This window comes from Balaenoptera borealis (assembly GCF_965194805.1).
Source record: "Balaenoptera borealis genome assembly, chromosome: 19".
Taxonomy (NCBI): Eukaryota; Metazoa; Chordata; class Mammalia; order Artiodactyla; family Balaenopteridae; genus Balaenoptera; species Balaenoptera borealis.
The window spans coordinates 57,867,361-57,887,004 of record NC_138878.1 but is presented as its reverse complement, the minus strand read 5'-3'; the positions used below and the strand labels follow the sequence as shown (position 1 = coordinate 57,887,004).

General features: G+C 52.6%; 1 protein-coding gene across 1 annotated transcript; it reads left to right on the top strand.

The window, feature by feature from the left end:
* The first annotated feature begins 7,434 nt into the window (after positions 1–7,434).
* On the top strand, positions 7,435–19,560 carry LOC309617105 (cell adhesion molecule CEACAM1-like). The gene is given in 5 exon segments (XM_082368777.1): positions 7,435–8,885; positions 10,817–11,095; positions 14,450–14,728; positions 15,705–15,794; positions 15,797–19,560. Coding segments are annotated over 5 exon segments (1,119 nt in total). The 5' UTR covers positions 7,435–8,581; the 3' UTR covers positions 15,964–19,560.
* The last annotated feature ends 84 nt before the right edge of the window (positions 19,561–19,644 follow it).

Below are 19,644 nucleotides of genomic sequence, written 5' to 3'. Positions count from 1 at the left end.
AAACCATTTGAGAGAATGAATACAGAGGAAATGATTACAACAGGGTAGATCCTGCTTCCCTCTCTGACCCTTTCCTCAAACATCAGAAGGAGAGAACAGAAAAGGAACACTCCTCCAGAATCTGGCTTCTGTCATCCAGATGAAACAGAGGACTAAGCTGGGGTGCTGGCCTTATGAGAAGAAACATTTTAGCTGAGTGGTGAGTGGGGCCTCCTCTGGTAGGAGAGTGCTGGGCTCTCAGCCTCCCTCAGCTCCCAATCCCTCCTCCCACAGCAGGAGGCACATAAGCCCTGCATTTGGCACAGGAGTGGGGAGGCAGCTGTGGTCAGCCCACGTGCCAACTGCCTTAGGAAGAGCAGGGATGCCAGGATGAGGGCGTGGAACCCAAATGGAGGTGTCATCATGAGTAACCACTGAGGGATCTGTGACAAAGGAGGCCTGTGAGAGCCCAGAGGAATGAAGCCTGGGAGATCAATACCTCCCTTGAGAAAAAAACAACAGTGGAGCCAGGTTCTAAGTCAGTATTTAGGCCCGTCTGAGAATCAAAACCACACCAGACACCTATCACACAGCCAGAGCCTGGACCAGAAAAACACCCACAGCCCAGGCAGCATCTAAGGATCAGCAGGGACCCGATACACAGCAGGAGCCCACTTCACAGCAGAGGCCCTCACGCAGCAGGAGCCTCCTGAAGCTGAATCCCAGCAGGAACCTCCAGCACAGCAAAAATCTGCTTTGCAGCAGGAATTTCTTGCCCCACAGGAGCCTGCACCACAGCAGTCACCTCCCATCCAAAGGGTGCCCTTCAGGAAACAGGGGGAAGCTGCCTCACAGCACAGACCTGGGCCGGGAGAAGATTCTAGAACTCAACAGGAGCCAGAATTGAGAGAGGAACCTGTACCCCAGCCAGGACCGGGCCCGGTAGAGTCACCTCTAGCTCCACAAGAAGCTGGATCAACACCTCTGGCCCAGCCTAGACCCAGACCCACAAAAGGACCACCAGCCCAGACTCAACCTGCATCCCAAGAGAGACAGCGATAGTCAGACCCCGAGCCCAGCACGCAGCTCCAGCCCAGGGAGCCAAATCCCAACAAGGATCGTTGGGCCAGTGGAGATTTCTATCAAAACCAAACCAACCGTCATACAGAGACCCACTGCAGAGCAGAAGACATTTCTTGAATGGGTAGTAGATTCTGGTGCAGATTTGGATTTAGGGTTTACGTTAGAGACCAATTTGCCAGCTAAGAGGGGTGGAACAGTGGCCCAGGGAACGAAGCTGGTCTCCAAGGGGAAACCTGGTTATGAAGTGATGTCAGGATTTGGTGGGACGTCATTACCCAGTAAGAAAACCAGCAGCCAGAACCCCAGACACTACCGGAACCCAGGTAAGTTGAGCTTGGAGGAAGGCGGCCTCCCAGGGATGGTCATTCATTTGGTCAGGAAGAACTTAGACCTGCCAGAATGTCAGGTGAGCTCAGGTGACCCCGCAACAGTCCCGGCAGACACAGATCAACAGCCCCATTTGACGGAGGAGGAAGCTGAGCCCTAGAGAAGAGAGGGATCCTGCAGGAGCCTGGGCAGTTAGGGGCTGGCCAAGCCAGGATCCCCAGCTAGCCTCTGACTCCTTCCCCTGCTCCAGGCTGCCTCCCCGCGGGGATCTGGGGGAACTCGAACAGAAACTAAAAAAGGCCCTGGGCGAGGGCCCCGTACTCATCCCTTGGGCCCCCAACTCCGAGCACCGCTCTGGGGCGGGCACCAAGTGGGCCACCGCGGCACCCTGCTGAACGTGGACCCTTACCCTCGCCGAGTGTCCACGCAGGCCAGGCCGAAAACCGGGCAGGAGCGACCCTTGAGCTCTCTGGGTTGTCCAGTGGGCAGGAAGACACTCGTCCCCAGGGAGTCCCAGGCCCGCCGGGCCCATGGCCTCGTGGGTTGTGATCTCAGGAAGGGGGCGCCTGGGAGAGGCGCTGGGGCTCCGCCCAAGTCCCAGGCAAGGTCGGCGCTGACGGGAGGGAGAGCTGGGGGAGCGGTGCGGGCGGGTCGTGGGCACAAGACTCCTCTGGCGGCAGCATCCCCGCCCCTCCTCCGAAGCCGGCCATGGTGCCCCCGGGGAGCAGGCTCGGGCCCTGAGCTCCTTCTCTGCGCTCAGAAGCCCTGCCCTGCACAAGGGGGGCCCGCAAGTTCTCTCCGGGGAACGTGGGGAGACTCGGTGAAACAGCCAGAGGGGGGGAAACAAGGCGGCCCCAATCCGGAAGCTGAGGGCGCTGTGAGGACGGTTAGTCCGAAGGCTGGTAATGGGGGTCTCAGCCCAGAGGCCTGTGTCCCCCGGAAGGGCTGGGCCGCCTCTCTCAGGACTGAGGAGAAGAGGGTCATCGGTGTCTCTCAGTGCCACGGCTGCTCGTGTGATTTGGGACGGCGGGGAGGAGGGACGGGATGGTGCTTCTGGTGCTAAAGATAAACAGCGGTTTCCCTGGGCCTCCCGAACCCAGTCTCAAGGTACGCCTTCACCACAGCGCCGCCACAGACAAAGCCGCCTCTCCGGGACAGTCGGAAGGAGTTGATTTGTGCGCATGCGCGAGCCTAGAGCCTCCTCCTCCGTTTCCCGCCTTTTCCCAGACTGGAGCCACGCCCTCTAATGCCTCTCTCTCCTGCGAGGCGATGCGCAGCTCGGGGCCAGTGCGCAGGCGTTGATCACTCTTAGGTTCACCATCCACTCCCTTCCATTCTCGCCAGAAAGGAGAGGGCAGAGAAAAGAACCCTGAGAAAGAGAATAGGAGAACTAGAGGACAGAAGGCGGAGGAAAGGGCGGGGCTTCCTCCTCCAATGGCTCACAGACAGAGCTTTGCCTCAGGCACTGTCGCCCCGCCCCGATTTCCAATTGCCTGAGGACCTGGCGGGCCCCTCGCCCCTAGAAGGAGGCTCAGCAGCAGCCGTGTCTCCTGCTCCAGCGGTGGGTGGGATGCGTTCTAGATGATTCCTACGCGGGAAGTGAAGTGGGGAAACGACGCTGACAGCCAACACGTGAAAAGACCCAGGCTTCCCCGCTGGAGAGACCCCCGCGGGACTCCCTGCTAGTTCGGCCAGAAAGACGCTTTCGCCGCCTCCAGGGCTGCATTTGTTGTTGGTCCGTGGTCTCTTCAATGCGCGTGAGGGGGCGGGGCCAGGCCTCATTCCTTAGCCATGGGGGGCGGGGCCCCACAATGGAGTGAAGCCCGGATTGCTCTTGGGGAGCGACCCAGAGAGGAGCAAGTCCGCGACTGGGTGGTGTTGGGGGCCCGATAGCAAGGATTGGCCCTAGGGGCCGCGACTGGCGGCTGGATTCGGCCCTGGCCTCTGGAATTAGCCCCAGAATCGGGGACCACATAGGATTGATGGGGTAAGCTAGGGGGACGGGACCGCCTTGGCCCGCGGGGCCCCGACCGCGAAAAGGGCCCAAGAGGGGGTGATGTGAGAGCGAAATACCACACCCAGCAGAGAGACTATCGGACATCCCAGTACCATCTTGGGAGGAGAGTCCACAATGTGAGTGTCCCGGACCAGGATTCCTCTTCCGGCTCCGGACTCGCTGTGTGACCGTGGGCAACTCCTGCCCTCGGTGTTTCTAACGTGGGAAATGGTTCAAGCGCGATTTTCAGGTGTGAGCCACCTTTTTTTTTTTTGGCCACACTGGGGCATGAGGGAATCTTAGTTCCCTGACCAAGGATCGAACCTGTTCCCCCTGCAGTGGAAGCGCAGAGTCTTAACCACGGGGATGCGTTAAGAAGTCCCAGGTCTCTGACACTCTTGCCACGGTAATGAGGAAGAGGTTTAGAAGCTGTTGTCCAAAAAGGAAGTTTAAGGGTGAGTCAGGGAAAGGAAGGAGGAAGGGGTGCCCTATAGTGGGGAATGCCTGGAGGAGGGGTGCAGTACAGCTTCAGACAGCCCTGTCCCACCATCCTTCATTCAGTCCACTCATCCATTCGTTGTCAGTCCGCCTGCCTCAGCCTGGCTGCCCTAGGACCTAAATTCCTGACTCCTACTCCTAGGACTAAGGGGCCCTGGGTTGGCTTTGGACAGCCTAACCTTCACTTGGGAGAAGGAAGTGCTGTCACCTGGGTTCCCTAGGGGGTCACATTATTTACAGGTCTCAGCGGGCTGCAGAAACACTGACAGACCAACAGAGATGCTGCAAGCCTCGGGCAGAGGCACACATGAAGTCCTTGCTGGATTAGGAGTATGTGTCTGTCCAAGTGAGGACCTATGGGAATTTCCTGAGCAGGAAAGAACTGACATAGCCCCCGGGCCCAGAGACCCCCAGACTCATCATCCTCCCTGCCATAGACATCATCCTTAGCCAAGGATAGAACTGGAGTTGGCTCCAGACGCACACAGGAAAGCTCAGACAGGCTCAGAGCTCAGACTGGGGCCCAAGGCCATTCCCTGTCACACGGCAAGACACAGCCTCACAAACAGGACAGCGTGCCCAGAGGCAATACAGACCATGGTAACAATGGGCCTTGGAGACCTGGTTCCTCAGGCTATGAGGAGTGGTACACCAGACAACAGGCTCCCTCCTTCCCTGCCTCAACTTTTTGAGCTATAAAATGGGCATAATGATAGGAGTGCCTATCACTGGGCTCTTGTGATGTTTGGGTGAGTGTAGTAATGTATTTGGTGCTGTCACACAACAAGCCTTCAGGAGGGGTGGAGATTATCCTTACTGTTACCCCCAGCTAGACAGCGAGTTCCCTGAAAGCAGGGCTGTGTCTGCCTTGTTTACCCCACAATTGCAGAGCCTGGTATGCCAGGCACATAGGCACTCAAATATTCATTTAATTAATAAGTGAAGGAATGCATGAACTGTCACACGGGGATAATAATAATCATGCTGCCCTTAGGGTTGTTGTGAGGAGTTAGAATCCTCTTGGGTAGGGCCCCCTGCACAGGGCTGAACCAGTCCTACTCACAAACCCATGAGCCTACCTACTCACAAAGCTCATTCCCCCAAGCTCCTAGATTCCCTGGTCATTTCCCGAGGCCCTGCCCTGGTGCAGGCCTCTGTTGAGTGAATCAGACCCCAGCCCTGCCCCAAGGGCATCCAAGCTGGCTGGAGCACTCCTACTCAACGGTTGGATCTTGCCAGTACCAGATGACACGAGTGTCATTATGATCACCCCATTTCCCAGATGATGACACTGAGGCTCTGAGGGAGTGAGGGCACCTGGGTTTCCTTACCTGGCCAGTGAGGGCAGGGCGATGGCCACCCCCAGGGCTCTTGAGGGCAGGGAGTGTGTGAGCTCAAAACTGCTGTGTGCCCCAACCTTGATTCTGGACCCAAAAGGCTCCAGTTGCACATTTTTGTTCAGCAGACATTTAACAGACCCTTACCTGTGCCAGGCCTGGGCCCTCTATGGTGAGGACAGACTCACATCTGGGCTGGGGACACAGACATTAATAAATGATCCCACAAAACAGATATATTTGATTATCTGAGTTTTCTCATCTGCCAAACTGTGATGAATACAAGAGGGAAAATCCTGAGAGACATAAGAGGGAGGCTTCCCAAGCAGGTGACGTTGGACTCAAAGATGAGCAAGTGTTGACTGCTGGGCAAGAGGGGCACAGAGGGTGGAAAGGACAGCACGGGCAGAACCTCGAGGCCCAAAAAAGTGGCAATTCACAGCGCGGAAGGAGCTCAGCAAGGGAGGGGAGGAGGAGAGGGGCTAAGCGCCCAGAAGACCCAGATGGTACGTGGGTTGGGAGGCCGTGCCCAAGATTTGGGGCTTTATCCTGAGAACAAGGGTGGAGGTGTTGAAGGGTTGGGAGTGTGTGACTAGATTTAAGTTTTAGAAAAATCCTCTGGCTGCTATGTGGAAAAGACATGGAGGGGGCAAAAACAGAGACACAGAAAGAGTTGTTACAGTCATCTAGAGAAAGGGGCAGTGGAGGTGGGAGAAGGGCCAGGTTCCAGAGCTTTCTAGGGGAGGATGGAGAACAGGACTTCATGATGGCTTGGATGGGACTGGGAGGTGGCCATGATGATGCCCTGGGTTCCAGTTGGAGCAAATGGGAAGAGATTGGTACCATACACACACACACACACACACACACACACACACACACAAGATCTGCATCTTACAAAGACACACAGAGAGAGAAGACATGCACCTACAGCCACCCAATCTCCCAGCACCACCGTTCTCTCTTCCCAGGACACACAGAAAACCTTTCCTTTCACACCTGGGAACTGCAGCTCCTTCTGACACCCGGTCCTGGGTCTCTGTCCCTAGAAACAGACATCAGGCTGGTGACACTCATAGGTGGAGGTCAGGTCCCCTCACCAGTCGTCACTCAGCTTACCCCTTTCTCACCTCCAGAGTCATCTGTGACCTTCCTGCTGGGAGTAAATCCACCCTTCCCAGATATTGAGAACACTGGGAAGGCCCAGGGCACCCAGCTGGGTTTCTGTGTCACAGAGTGAAATTATCGCCTGGGTTTAGAGACCCCTGGGTCTCTGTGTGGTGCTGACAGACCCCAGACCAGAACACAGCAGAGGCCAACACTGGGGTGGATGGGGAGCGGTGGCCTCACCGGCTTTGCAGGGTCTCAGCCAGGCTGGGCAAGCATGTGACCTGGGCAGCTGCTGAGGCAGCATTTCTGAGGTGTCACCTGCGCAGTCACAGTCTTCATGAAGTTCCACAGGTGATTCCGATGCACAGCGTGGGTGACAACCCTGTGACAAGGGTTCCTGATGCACCCCCCCCTCCACCCCAGGCTCCTGCTCTGAAGGAAAAAGCCAGAAGGAGATGAGAGGGCTGGGGGAGGCTGAGTGTGCATCCTGACCCAGAGCAGTGGGGAGCCCTGGACCCAGACACCCCAAGGTTGTGCTTGTCCAAACAAGGGTGTGTGTGTGTGTGTGTGTGTGTGTGTGTGTGTGTGTGTAGGTGGAGAATCACTGCTAAAGAGGGCAGAGGACTCAGCAGTGTTCAGGGACTAGAAATACAGACAGAAGGGGAAGGGGGAGGAGGGCACTAGGAAGGCAGGAATGAGAGGGGAGGGAGAGGGGGGGTTCTGGGCAGAGACCCCGCCCCCAGCCCATGTGACCCAGCGAAGTGCTCCTGCCCCAGGAGGAGGCCCAGCACAGAGGGAGGAAGGACAGCAGAGCTCACACATCAGATAGCAGTGCTTGTGAGCGGTTCGGGAGCTGAAGCTCTTCTCACAGAGAGAGGGACACAGCAGACAGCAGACACCATGAAGCCCCCCTCAGCCCATGCCCGCAGAGGGTGCATCCCCTGGGACGGGCTCCTGCTGGCAGGTGAGAGGGGACAGTTTTCAGGGTGTGGGCAGAGGTGGGAGAACAGAGACTGGCTGAGGTCTCTGGGGGAGACAGGGCTCTGAGAGGGGACAGAGGGCTTCTGTTTGGACCTGAGGCGAGAGGACATGGGAGCAGGGGAGGGTGGGGGGAGGGACTGAGCAACAGGAAAATCTCAATGAACTGGAATTGGTGAGGGGCAGGAAAACCTCAATTACTGTACATTTTCCAAATTATTCATCACTAAGCAGTAATTTTTCAAAACTGTTGACAATAACAATTTATGTCAGGGTGTCAATCCAGAAAAGAACGCAACCAGGAAGCTAAACACTGTCCTTACCCACCACCCTTAGAAACTGACAAATAAACACCAGGTGGTGGAGGCCCTGGGAACACTCATTCCTTCCTCACCAGGTATTTGGAGCCTGGTCCAGGCCCTGGGTCACAACCAGGATCAGACAAGTCCCTGCCGTCCCAGAGCTCACGCTCTATGGGGAGGAAGACAGACGAGCAAAGAGATCTAGAATGTGCTGCCAGGTGCTGACAAGTGTCATGAAGGAAACGGAGCAGGGAAAGGTCAGAAAGTGAAGATGGAGGGTCTTTAGAGCAGGTGTCAGGGAGGGCAGCTCCCAACAGGCCCCTGAGTGTGAGCAAGCGTGTGAGGGCAGTGAGGGAGTGAGCCAGGCAGACATCTGGGGAAACAGAGGAAATAACAAGCTCAGAGGGGCTGAAGTAATGGGGGTCATGCTGCTGACACTGAACCAGTAGCAAACACACAGACACACAGACACACAGACACACAGACACACACACACACACACACACGCACTACAAAAACACACACCAAGGCTGAGGGATGAAGAGACCTGCTCAGGACCAGGGCCCCAACACATAGGTCCAAATATTGATTTATTTCTCTCTCGTCCCTCCTAGTCTCACTCTTAACTTTCTGGAACCTACCCACTACTGCCCACCTCACTTTTGTTCTTGTTTTTGTTTTTGTTTTTGGCTGCGTTGGGTCTTTGTTGCTGCGCGCAGGCTTTCTCTAGTTGTGGCGAGCGGGGGCTGCTCTTTGTTGCGGTGCGCGGGCTTCTCATTGCAGTGGCTTCTCTTGTTGCATAGCACGGGCTTTAGGCGCCCAGGCTTCAGTAGTTGTGGCACACGGGCTTAGTTGCTCCGTGGCATGTGGGATCTTCCCGGACCAGGGCTCGAACCCATGTCCCCTGCATTGGCAGGCGGATTCTTAACCACTGCGCCACCAGGGAAGCCCCCACCTCACTTTTTGAATCAATGCCCTTCAATGCTGCAGAAGGGACAGATGTTCTTTTACTTGTCCACAATGTGACAGGGGATCTTCTAGGCTATGCCTGGTACAGAGGAGAAAGGGTAGAGAATAACCAACTAATTGCATCATGTAGAGTGTACACTCAAGTAAATACACCAGGGCCTGCACACAGAGGTCGAGAGACAATATACCCCAATGGATCCTTGCTGATCCAGAATGTCACCCAGAACGACACAGGCTACTACACCCTGCTGGCCACAAGGAATGATTTACAGACTGAAAGACTAGCTGGACAACTCCGCGTATACCATGAGTGATTCCTCTCTGACCTCTGGGTGTTGGGTGGGGTGAATTCTATTCACACGCAGAGGACTGACAGGCCTGGACTGTGTCTCCATCCCCCTCTGTATTACATCCCAGGTTGGGGTTTGAATATTTAGTGCAGGACACACACACAGTGGAGATAAATTTTAAAGGATCAGAATTCCTTTCCCAGAATCCGGATGCTGCAGACATTCTGTGCAGAAAGAAGGACCAGTCTGATCGGAGTAACTCAGCAGAGGGAGATCAGTCTCAGTCCAACCCCCTGGGCCCCTTCTGGGCCCATGACGCCGAGGAAGACCCTGTAGGACTCAGTAGGAGCCTGGCCTGAGTGCCCTCAGGAATCCTCACTGAGAAGCTCAGCCCCGGCGAGCCCCTGCCCAGACGCTGTCCAGGGCTCCTGCCTCCAGTGACCCTGGGGAGCCTTGCCAGGTCTCCAGGCTCCTGAGCTGGTCACTCAGCCCCAAGAGTCACATCTGGGCAGGGGCAGAGCCTGGTCCTGCACCTGAGACTCAGCGTGGAGAACACAAATGTACAAGGTCCCCAGGCCATCAGCCACCTGCCCTGGGGGACTCAGCATACCCACGTGAGGAACAGAGGAGAGAAGACGCTCCTGGCAGCTCCTTGACCACCGGGGCACAGCCCAAGGAGCCCTCTCCTCTGAATGCAAATAATAGTAGATGCAGTTTATTTAGTCATCTCCTCTATGACCAGCTTTAGGTCAGTTAATTATGAATGATTTAAGGTTAAATCATAGGGAACCTGGCAAGTAGAGACCATTTACTATTTATTTTATTTTATTGAGGGGAAACTCAGGCACAGTGAGATACAGTCACTGAATCAGGGTCACACAGACCCGAGTGGCAGATGAGTCACAAGAGATATGTCTGCAGCTCCATCCTCTCCTCTACCCTGGGGGTCTTATTAGGTATCTGGGGACCCTGACACCAGACATTCTTCAGATCCTTTCTTCTCCGGCGTCCCCAGCTCAGAGGGAGAGGTTCTGGTCTGGGGAGTGAGGTCAAATGGAGAAGTAATCCGTGTTTGCTATTGCACTCAGTTACCTGAGGCAGCAATCCGAATCAGTGCCGGCAATGTCCAGGCCTCCCCCTCACCTCGCCACACTGAACGTGAAATCATTAATTTGTTTCCTGACGTGTTGGTGTCACTCCCACTGGAAGATAAAGGAAAGCACTTTGCCTTCTCAGTCCCCACTCTACACCTGCAGCCAGCACAGCGCCCATGTGCAACACGCTCAGCTGCTTTTGTGAAAGAGGGAAGGAGTGAATGGTGTGGGTGTCTCTCCCCTGGAGGGAGAGGGAAAGCATGTGGCCAGACCCCCTCGGATCCTGCACCCAGGATGCAGTCTCTGAAGAGATTATGGGTCATTCGTTCATTCACTCACCATTCCCTCCTTCCTGCCTGTCTGCTCAATCTTTTCTCTCTTTATTCGTTGGACTCTGCTCTACCATTTATGGGGTCACTGTCTCATGTCAGTCTTTATCAAACACCTGGACAGAACTGCCCCACCTCCGGGCCCTGCAGTTCATCAGTGATGAACTGATCTTTGGGCTTTCTCCTGGTCTCCCCGTGTGTCTTTCTGCTCAAACCCCCAGTTCCCAGGCCAGGCTAGTCAATGAAGAACCAAGACAGGCACCAGGTAGTCTCTGAATCCCACCCTGTTCTTTCACAGCTAAATGACCCCAGAGGAAGTCTGTGCTTCTCCCGGACATAGAGCAGGTAGCCTCACATTCTCTGAGCTCCGATCCCCATGCATTTGTCTTGTGATACACAGACCTGCCTTATTCTTTAAAGACTCTCAGGTTGGCTGAGAGGTGAGAAATGCCAACTCTGACTGAAGATGCCGTTGGAGGAATCAAGGTATAAAAGGGGCAATGTTCTCTCTGTTGTCTTCACAGCGGTGTTACCCAAACCCGTCATCACCAGCAACAACTCCAACCCCAAGGAGCTGGAGGACACTGTAGTGTTAACATGTGGCCTTGAGACTCCGAACACCTCCCACGTGTGGTGGATCAACAATCAGAGCCTCCCCAACAGCACCAGGCTGGAACTGTCTGAGGACAACAGGACTCTCACTTTATTCCATGTCACAAGGAATGACACAGGACCCTATATGTGTGAAACTCGGAACCCAGTGAGTGTCAGCCGCAGTGACCCATTCACCCTGAATGTTTTCTGTGGGTAACTTCGATTCCTATGTGGCCTGAGCTGCCCTCCCAAATCCATGCTGTTAGAGACCAGGCTACATCCATCCCTCTCAGGACCAAGTACACGGACCCTGACCCCTGGACACCCAGGCTGGCCATGACTTCCTGTCCTGGGCAAATCCAGGCAGGCCCAGCCTTGAGCCAGGACTAAGAGGGGATGGGCTGCCCTGTTTTGAGGGGCTCAGGGTCACCACAGCGTGACAGGAGAAGCAGATTAATATCTCAGACTCAGGATGAGTAAACATGAGGGGTTATGTTTGGAACTTTTAAAGACAAGGTTATGACCCAGCTCAGAGGGAACTGTGGCCCTAATACAGACCAAGAATTTCCCTTCCCTCTGACTGCACCATGTGTGGCTTTATGCTCTTTGCTCCAGATGGCCTGGACACCCTCACCATTTCCCCCTATTACCATCCAGAGGCAAACCTCAGCCTCTCCTGCCACACGACCTCTAACCCAGCCACTCAGTGTTCTTGGCTTATCAATGGGAGGCCCCAACAATCACACAGAAGCTTTATCCCCAACATCATTGCAAATGATAGTGGATCCTATAACTGCCTTGTCCATAACTTGGTCACTGACCTCAGTAAAACCACAGTCAAGACTATCACAGGGACTTCCCTGGTGGCGCAGTGGTTATGAATCCGCCTACCAATGCAGGGGACGCGGGTTCGATCCCTGGTCCGGGAAGATCCCACGTGCCGCAGAGCAACTAAGCCCGTGCACCACAACTACTGAGTCCGCACTCTAGAACCCGCGAGCCACGACTACTGAGCCCACGGGCCACAACTACTGAAGCCCGCGCACCTAGAGCCCGTGCTCCGCAACAAGAGAAGCCACCGCAATGAGAAGCCCACGCACCGCAACGAAGAGTAGCCCCCGCTTGCCGCAACTAGAGAAAGCCCACACGCAGCAACGAAGACCCAACACAGCCAAAAATAAATAAATAAAGACTATCACAGTCTCTGGTAAGTGACCCCTGGACCATCAGTACCAAGCTTTGCGGCAGAGCCAGTAGGTTTTCAGAGAAGAGTCTGAAAGAAGTTATTTCCTAACTTCCCAGAAGTTACAAGCAAATCCCAAATCTGCCCCCAAACCCTTCCACTACATCTCAGCAGAACTTTCTTCCCCTTGCTGTCTGATTTCTCCTGGCAGATCCGGAATGTTGAGAGGGGGTTCTCTCAGTCCCAGAAAGCCTCATGTATTGTGAGGGGCTTTGCAGACAGGAAAGGAAGAAGGGTCCTCAGGGTCACGTTCCTTTTGTTGTTGTTGAATTGAAGAAGTGAATACTAATCTCTTATCAAATATAATTTACAAATGTTTTCTCCCAATCTGTAGACTGCCATCACTGTCTTGACTGTGTCCTTTGATACACAGAAATTTTCTTTTGATGTAATCCAATTTACCTATTTTTTTTCTTCTGTTGTCTGTGCTTTGGGTATCATATCTTGGAAATCATTGGCAAACCCAATTTCAAGAAGTTTTCCTCTATGTTTTCTTCTAAGATTTTATAGTTTTGACTCTCACGTCAAAACTAGATTAGATTTTTTAATCTATTTTAATTGGTGCAAGGTAAGGGTCCAACTTCATTTATTTGTTCGTGGACATCCAGTTTTCCCATGACCATTTTTTGAATAGATTTTTTCTCCATTGAATGGTCTTGGCATTCTTGGTGAAATCATTTAACCATATATCCCAGGGTTTATTTCTGGGGTTTCTATTCTATTCCATTGGTCTATATGTCTGTCTTTATGCCAGACCCACATATTATTTTGAGTTACTGTAGCTTTGCAGTCACTTTTACTTTTTTTTTTTTTTTTTGGCCGCGCCGTGTGGTTTGTGGGATCTTATTTCCCTGACCAGGGATCGAACACAGGCCTTTGACAGTGAAAGAGCGGAGTCTTAACCACTGGACCACCAGGGAACTGGTGTCACTTTTAAAATTGGGAAGTATGAGTCCTCCAACTTTGTTCTTTTTAAAGATTACTTTGGCTATTTGGGGTCCCTTGAGATTATATGTGAAATTTTGGAAATTTCGATATCTGCACAATATTTCATTGGGGCTTTAATAGGGATTGCATTGAAGCTGTGGACCTCTTTCGGTAGTGTTGTCACCTTAGCAATATTATGTCTTCCCATCTATGAACACAGATGTCTTTCCATTTATCTGTGCTTCTTTAATTTTTTTCAGCAACTTTTGTAGATTTCCATATATTTCTTTTGCCTCATTAGTTAAATTTATTCCTAAGTATTTTATTCTTTTGATGGCATTGTATATGAAATTGTTTTCTTAATTTTCTTTTCATATAAGGTATTGTAAGTGTAGAGAAACAGAACTGATTTTTGTCTGTTGGTTTTGTATCCTGCAACTTTGCTAATTCGTTTATTAGTTCTAACAGTTTTTTTGTAGAATCTTTAGGGTTTTCTACATATCTGCAAACGGACGTAATTGTACCTCTTTATTTCCAATTTGGACACACTCTATTTCTTTTTCTTGCCTAATTGTTCTAGCTTGGACTTCTGTACTCAGTTGAATTGGGGTGGTGAAAGTGGCATCCTTTTCTTCCTGATCTTAGAGGAAAAGCTTTCAGTGTTTCACCATTGCCTGTGATGCTAGCTGTGGGCTTTTCATATAATAAGGTCTTTATTTAGTTTCAGGAATTTCCTTCTATTCCTAAGAGTGCCAGTATTTTGTTAAATCGGTAACCCACATCTCTAGAGATTTCCTTCACCGTGATATTCACTCTACAGTAAAAGTTCTCTTTAGAGTGAGAAATCCTTGAGATTGGAAACTCTTCGATTCCTCAGGTTACAAAGACTGGGCAGGGCCATCCATATTCCCTAATAATTTAACAAAAAGTAAATACCTTCTCTACTTTATGTAAAACCGCCCTTATACCAGAGACGGACAGAGCTGGCAAGCCTGCTTTCCCACACACACCCAGAAGTGTATATGAGGAGTGGGGCCTGACCTTTTAACGTCACAAATGTTCTAGAAAAGAGTCACACAAGAATTTATCGGAAAAATTCCACCTGACAATGAGGTTGCTGGACACGTGGGTTGAGAAGATACTACAGAGATATCTAGGGGACTGGCCAGGGGTCATCCAGGGATACCTGGGGGTCAGCGAGGCGATGCAGCCCTCTCCTCACAGATCATCAGTGAAGTGAGACCTACGACCTTGATCACAGGGTCAGGGCCATCCTCTGGGTCACCTTTACAGACCTCACTGGGCCCCGAGAGTGGCTGAGATCTCTGAGAAAGGAGCGTGGCCCCAGGCCCCTGACCTATTCTCAGTCAGTCACCCCTCTGTTTCTCCACAGACCCAGTGGCACAGCCCTCCATCCAAGTCAGCAACACCACAGTCACAGAACATAAGGACCCTGCCGTCCTGACCTGCATCACAAATGACACTGGGATCTCCGTCTCCTGGTTCTTCAGTGACCAGAGTCTACTGCTCACAGAGAAGATGACACTGTCCCCGGACAATAGCACCCTCTCCATAGACCCCGTCAGGAGGGAGGATGCCGGGGATTATTGGTGTGAGGTCTCCAACCCCAGCAGTTCCAGCATAGGTGACCCTGTCACCGTGGTGGTGCTCTGTGAGTGACCCAACCTCTCCCACTTCCTCCCTTGTATCCTTCACTGGCAGGGGTGAGGGGGTGTGAATTGGACGCAAGCCTTGAGGAGGTGGGCACCCCCTTCTAGAGCAACATAGATGAGAACTCTGGAATTAGACTGATATTTTTATGGTTCTGGTTGTGATGTGCACCAGATGTTTGACCTTGAGCAAGACAATCAACCACCTGAGCCTCAGTTTAATCATCTGCAAAACTGGAACAGAACAGCTGGATCTTTGGATGTGAGGATGTTTATTAGGAGATAATGAGATTAAAGCTCTTAGGGTCATAGGCAGAGTCAGGGCTTAATAAATGCTATCAAGTAGCACTACTATTATTATTAACATTGTTGTTATTAGCTGTAAATTCAAGCGGAACTTAGTTACAACGGTATCACTTACCAGTTCTAAGACCTTTGCTGATTTATTTAAGCACTATATGTCTCAGATCTATATATGCAAAAGGGATGATCCCCCTCCCTCATGGGGATGGAAGGATCAGAGCAGATGAATGTAAAGGATTTCCCACTGTGCCAGCCACACAGAAGGATCTGGAAACAATCGGCTAATATTATTATTACTGATCAGCGTTGAGTGGACTGCTAAGGACCTGCCCTCTAAGACCAACAATAGTGATGGAAAGAAGAAACAAAGGGAAGGGACATAATGTGAAAGGAAAAGTGACCTTAAAAGGAAAATGAACAGGACATGGAACTGTCTACAGTGAGAAACATAGAGATAGAGCAAGTCCAAGGTTTCAAATGTGAGAAAGACAAAAGGATGCAACCACCTGTAGTGGGAGAGTTGGAAGGACATTGTGATGACCAAACACATACACCACACACAGACCTCAGAGCATTTCCTTCCTCCCTAACCAGGCCCTCTCCCTGTAAGGCTTGTCGTAGTTTTCCCTCCAGTGAACTCGGGCCTTCATCTCCCCCTTTCTCTTCTCCTTTCAGGGCGAGAAAACGGCCCAGCCCTCAGTATGGAGGTCCTTACTGTCATCGCGATTGGGGTCCTGGTTAGGGTGGCACTGGTGGCCGCTCTGGGGTTTTCGTTTCCCTCACGCGGTCTAGAAGGTACAGTGGCAATTCCCAGATGCTAATCCCGTCCCCCAGGCTGACCCCAGGCCAGGAGGAAGGACACCCCATCCTCGGATTCCGGCCTGGCTCTCCTCGGCATCCCCGTTTCCCCATGGATATTCCCTCTCCTCCTTAAGCTCCTTGCTCGCCGGATGCTGACCTGGGTGTCTTCTCAGCACCTTCCTCATCTGTAAATTAGGCACAGTTAACGCCCCCTCCAGTGTTGGGCTAGTTCCCTGAGCAGACCTGCAGCTGTGCTGGCTCAGTAAGCAGCTTGTCCTGCTGTTTATTTAAATCCAACCACCCTGATGAAGGGGATTCACAGCCTCAGAATCTGAGGGTCATCCTGGCCAAGGAGACTGGAACCACCTGGACAGGCCAGGTAGGGTCAAATTCCCCCACGTGGCAGATGCGTTCACCACGGCCCGTGATGTGTGAGATGGGAGAACGTGGACCTGGCCAGGACAGCAGGTGGTAGGATGACCTTTACGCCTCTTTCCGGGCAGATGGAGATGGAGGTTGAAGCCACTGTCCTATTTCAGCATCTCCCGGCCTGAAGGGTGGGTCTGGCCACAGCAGAGCCACCGCAGTCACGAGCTCCAAGGTGCACAGTCTCCCCAGGTGTCCTGAACATGCGCTGGCACTGCTCTCCTCTGAGGAGCTGGCCCTTCCACTCAAAGCCTTTGGTCTGATTCCTTTACTGGGTCCATTGTCCCTTCTCAAGCCACGTTCTCCTGGACTGCCATCGACCTGCAGGTCCTTCCCCTCTGGGCCCAGGACAGATGTGGCTTCTTAAGGACTTTCCTCAGCCCCCCTCTCCTGGGGCCTCCCTTCCTAAACAGCATTGGTGGAGAAAGGAGGTCTCCACTCCCTGCTTGGAGAAAGGGCCCTCCTTGTTCCCTATTTTGACACCAAAGCTGTGACCTCCTCCTCCGGCAACCCTCAAAATAATCCTGACCTTTCTGAGGGCCAGTGGCCAGAATGACCTCAGAGAACACCAGCTCCCAGCAGCCAGCCACACTGGGTAAGTGTCTGCTCAGCCTAGGAGCAGCTGAGAGACCCTGGTCCTGCCCCCCCAGTGTCTGCTCCTGCCATCCACCCCAAGGGTCTCTGACCCTTTCCCTGGGGCTTCAGCATGGGGATCCCCACTGGCTGGTCTGCCGGATGTATGGGTTCAGAGTCATGGGTCACCCCCTCGCCCTCACTGGACCCTAAAATGCCCAGAGGGTCTCTCTCTGGGTGATACTCTTTAAACCCTGGTTCTCTGGGAGCTGGAGACCCAACCTCTCCCGGCTGGATGGGCCTAAGCTTCCTCACACCCCTGGTGCTATCTCCTGTCTCTGCTCCCAGGACATGGTCCCTCTGGCAGCTGTGTCTCCCCGGTAAGCACGTCCCTTCCCTGTCCCTTCACCCCCGGGGTCCCAGCTGTGCAGACTCAGTGCAGGGGGACTGTCCAACCCTGCAGCACAGCACAGACTTCCCTCCCCCCTAGAGTAGCCAGGAAATATGAACCCCACCCTGGCCAGGAGTGGGACCCACTTCAGGGGCAGGACACCCTCACACCCTGTCCTAAGCCTGCCTGGTCCCTTCAGAGAAGAACGCTGGAACCCAGCCAGGAGCAGAGTGGGCACTGGGGGCATCAGGCAGGGGTCCTAGGCTACCAAGGGTGGGGGATGCAGCATGGATGGGGACAGAGGTCGGGGCTTCAGGCTTGGACACAGCTGCTGGGCAGGCAGAGCTGGTCACTCCTGAGGAGAAATAACTCTCCTTCCCTGTCCCCTGACGCCCACTTTCTTCCCCGCCCAGGCCTCCCTACCCAGCCCCAGGCCAGCTGTTCCCATCTATGAGGTGAGTGTTGGGGATGAATGTTCTGATCCCACACTCCTAAGGGTACTTCCTTGGGGTCCAGGAAACAGCAGCGAAAATGGGAAAAGGGATGAAGAGGAGGGATGGGTCTGGAGCCAGAAAACCTGCGGCACAGCCAGGAGCCCCTGTAGAGCAGCCCTGGGAGTCCAGGGCCGGGAAGATCCTGGGACAAGTTCTGAGAAGGTTACAGAGGCTCAAAGGCCTCGTCTCTCTTTTACAGGAATTACTACACCCCGACACAGATATTTACTGCCAGATCAACCACAAAGCAGATGTGGTTTCTTAGTTTCCTCCAGGAACTGCCCCTTAAGGCTGTGGGGAAGAGCCCACCTGAGACCCCAGAGTCTATGTGGGGTCAGGAGCCTGAACCAGAGAAACAGCTCTGACCCTTGAATATATTTGGGAACCTGGGCCCAGGATTGGAGTCCCTCCTGGCCTTCTGGAAACCCTGACAGGCTGCTCTGAGCCCTGGATGGATGAGGACAAAGGCTTCCATCCCCCAAGGAACTGAGGGCTTCAAGGAAAGTGACTGTGCCTGTGACCCACCGTGAACCACCTGAAAGGTCTGAATAAAGAGGATTTTCCCCTCGTTTGCTCTTTTTGTGCTCATGGGCTCCTCCCACCTAAAACTCACCCAGGTTCCATGGCAAAGGGCCAAACTGTCTCCACCTAATGTGGCCCATGGACCTCCTCCCACCCGTGCCTCACCTGCAGCCCTCTCCACACACCTGGCCAGCAGCTCTCAGTCCTTCCTTGAAGAACCTTACTGAAAAATATTAAATAAATGGAGAGACGTCATATGTTCATGGATAGAAAGGCTCAACTTCATAAATATATAAACTCTCCCCTAAATCAGCTATTATTCAATGAAATTCCAATCAACATCCCAACAAGGATCTCTTGGAACTTGACAGGCTGATCCCAAACTTACATGGAAGTGCAAAAGCCCAATAGCCAAGGTTCTCCTGAAGATGAAGAACAAGTGGGGAGGGGGAATGACTTGCCTTATCAGGTATAAAGATTTATTATAAAGCTATAAAAATTAAGACAGTGTACTGTTGGCACACGAGTGGATAAATTGATCAATGGAAAAAATAGGGATTTCAGAAACAGACCCACACAAATATGGAACTTTGAAATACAACCAAGATGCCATTGCAGATAAATGGGGAAAGAAGGAATTATTCAATAAAGGGGGCTGGACAATTAATTATCTATATGAAAAAATGAAAATAGACTCCTATCTCAGACACACAAAAAAATCAATTCTAAATAAATTAAGAACTTAAATGTGAAAAGCCAAACTTACTTTTTTGGAGGAAACAAAAGAGAGCATTTTTTGGATTCTGGGATAGAGAAGGATCTCTCTCTTTTTTTTAAAATAATATTTCATAACAAGATAGCTAGTAAGCCATCAGTGTGTCAAAGGAGTTACTGCGGAAGACTCAGTCTGGAAACATGGGTAGGATCAGACAGTCGAGGACCTTACTGTCATGTTAACGATGCAGCGTGTTTTCTTGTTTTGTTCTGTGGCTGCACTGCACATCTTGCAGGATCTTAGTTCCCTGACCAGGGACTGAACCCGGGCCCCGGCAGTGAAAGCACCAAGTACTAACCACTGGACTGCTGGGGAATTGCCGAGAAGGATCTCTTAAGCAAAGCACAAGAAGAATCAATCATAAAACTGGAAGATTGATGGGCTTCCCTGGTGGCGCAGTGGTTGAGAGTCTGCCTGCCAATGCAGGGGACATGGGTTCGAGCCCTGGTCTGGGAGGATCCCACATGCCACGGAGCAACTGGGCCCGTGAGCCACACCTACTGAGCCTGCGCGTCTGGAGCCTGTGCTCCGCAACAAGAGAGGCCGTGATAGTGAGAGGCCCGTGCACCGCGATGAAGAGTGGTCCCCGCTTGCCGCAACTAGAGAAAGCCCTTGCACAGAAACGAAGACCCA